The sequence below is a fragment of the Pleurodeles waltl genome, chromosome 8 (genome assembly GCF_031143425.1).
Source record: "Pleurodeles waltl isolate 20211129_DDA chromosome 8, aPleWal1.hap1.20221129, whole genome shotgun sequence".
In the NCBI taxonomy this organism is placed as follows: Eukaryota; Metazoa; Chordata; class Amphibia; order Caudata; family Salamandridae; genus Pleurodeles; species Pleurodeles waltl.
Genome location: NC_090447.1, coordinates 96,480,308 through 96,482,838, shown reverse-complemented (window position 1 = coordinate 96,482,838; position 2,531 = coordinate 96,480,308). Strand labels below are relative to the sequence as shown.

Sequence of the window (2,531 nt, the reverse complement as noted above, 5' to 3'; positions counted from 1 at the left end):
ATTACCCATCCGTTAACCCTTACCCATTCTTTAATCCTTAGATTGTCTTTTTAAATGACATAATATGTCATTTAAAAAAATACTTACCTGCTTGGTAAAGTACTGTGGGTGAAAGTACCAAAAAGGGGCCTGCGTGATACTCACCTGTGTGGTATTCTGGAGGAACAGTAGCTACCTGGCAATCTTCTAGCTCTGCTACTGTAGAGTGTCATTGACCAGCTGCAACCAGACTCACCTGTTAGCCAGCAGCAGAGTTGACTGAAATGTACATTTTCCAACCTGTTTAACCTTTGATGGGGATCCAAAAGCAAATGTGTAACAACATTACGTTTTAATTGTGTAACAACCTTTTCTTTTTATCTTTGCCAGGCAATGCCTTACATGTAAAATCTACATCTAGTTGACACTGTGGTGGAATTTGCAACTGACATGGATGACTCTACCTTACTGTCAACCAACAAAACTCATAGTCATCTCTCTGAAGTCCAACTCAGGAATGCTTTGATGCTGATCATCACATCCGTGGTCATGATATTTGGCAGCTTCCTCTTCTTCCTTGCACTTACACTGAGTGCCTTCTGCACCAAAACCCATCTCCTGGAGCAAACCCGCTACATCCTCTTGATGTACATTTTGCTCAATGACACTATTTATCTTTTTGGATGTGGGATTCTCATTATTTTTGTTCTTTTAACATACATGATACCAGTCATTGCCTGTATTGTGACTGTTATGTTTGCATGGTCAACCTTTCTAAACACACCAAATGGCCTGGCGCTCATGGCTCTTGAGCGCTATGTGGCCGTTTGCCACCCACTGAGACATGCAGAGATCTGCCGGGTTGAACGGTCTTCTGTAGTGATAGTAATTATTTCTACCTTTGGGCTCTTGCCATACATCGTGGATGTTGCAACTGTGATGTACCTGTTGAAGGAGAAGGTTTTTTTGAAAAAAGTTTTGTGTTTTCATGAGACCATCCTGACATCTGAGCTAAGATCTGGATTTAGGTATGCAATTACATCCTCAGTTTTTGCTCTTGTTGCCCTCATTATCATATACACATACATAAATATTATGTTGGAGGTCAAGAAGAGCAATGGGGACACAACTGCATCTTCCAAAGCCAGAAAGACTGTGAGTCTCCATGCCATCCATCTAGTGTTATGTATGACCTCGTTTTTCACTCCAATGATGGGAAGTCTCAAAACAATTCCTGGTTTCCGGCTTCGATATTTTAATTTTTTTACATTCACAATATGTCCTAGGTTCCTAGGACCCATAATTTATGGATTCCGGGATGAAAACATCAAGAACCATATAAAAAGATTTGTTTTCCGCCACCATTAAAAGGGCCTCCTTGAAACACACCTGACTTGATGTCATTTAAGGACATCACTTGCTTCTAGTCAAGCCTTTCTCAAATTAACTGGTGTTATATTATGTCATATTATGTTTAATTGTAGACTGCAGTTTTGTCCGGGAGGGTATCCCGGTGCTGATTAGCTGCAGCCGCGGATGGTGGTTTACTCGAAAAGCCATGTCTTCAAAATATTGCTGAACTCAAAGTGTGAGGAGGAGGATCTAATGTGTAGTGGTAGGTCGTTCTAGGCTTTAGACGTGAGGTAGGAACAGGACCGACCTCCGGACCTGGTTCTGTGGATTCGTAGGATGTATGTTAGTAGGACTCTGGTCAAATGGCAGGGTTTAGAAGGTTTGTGAAAGGAGATATAGGTGTTTAGGTAGGCAGGGCTGATGTTGTGTAGTGCTTTGATGGTGTGAGGGAGGGGTTTGAACAGTGAGCACTTGTGTATTGGGATCCAGCAGAGCTTCTCAAGGTGTGGTTTGGTATGAGTGTTGCATGGAAAGTTGAAGCTGATTCCGGCTGCCACATTCTAAATGGTGTGTAGCCTTCTGGTGAGTTGCCTGCTGATTCTGGAATTGAGAGTGTTCCCACATTCCAGCTTTCTAGTGTCCTGAGCACACACAACTCAACATGCAGCATGTACTTCAATTGGCAGATTACCATACATTCAGTCTTTGGCCAGTTAAGGGTGAGCATGGAGGAGCCAGAATGAGCTGTTGGACATTGACTGCTTGGGATACTGGTGTGACTGGGTGGAAGTGTGAATGAGATTGAACTGTGGCAAACATTGTATTTAGGCACATCAAATTTAAGCAAGCATGCCTTGTTCTAACGATCATGGTGAGCATCTGCACTAGCTTAGTGTAAGCCTGCATGCACTGGAGATCACTGAGAGCATGTGTGCTAGCTCTGCGTGAGTCTGCATGCACAAGAGAAGAATGTAAGGCCTCACAAGATTTGCACATCTTGGCAGCCATCTTGGATTTGGCTTTATTTAAACCACATACTGACCGAGAGCCCATTGCTAGCCAATCAAGGCTTTAGAGAGAACCCAATCTCATGCATCAGCTCCCACCATGCCACTGCCAAACCTGGACCGCAACCTCCTCTAAATCTGGGCATCTCCACTGCCATCTCCAGAGGTGCTCACTCATCTGGAATCACTGAA

The 2,531-nt window shown here is 43.4% G+C and overlaps 1 protein-coding gene across 1 annotated transcript; it reads left to right on the top strand.

Annotated features, from left to right (window-relative positions):
- Nucleotides 1-429: 429 nt before the first annotated feature.
- LOC138249493 (odorant receptor 131-2-like) lies at nucleotides 430-1,347 on the top strand. Its single transcript, XM_069203452.1, has one exon. It carries the CDS (start codon nucleotides 430-432, stop codon nucleotides 1,345-1,347), a length of 918 nt encoding a protein of 305 aa, XP_069059553.1.
- The last annotated feature ends 1,184 nt before the right edge of the window (nucleotides 1,348-2,531 follow it).

What these genes read in the sequence shown, in the direction of transcription:
- LOC138249493 (XM_069203452.1), top strand. Translation starts at nt 430, where the DNA reads ATGGATGACTCTACCTTACTGTCAACCAACAAAACTCATAGTCATCTC.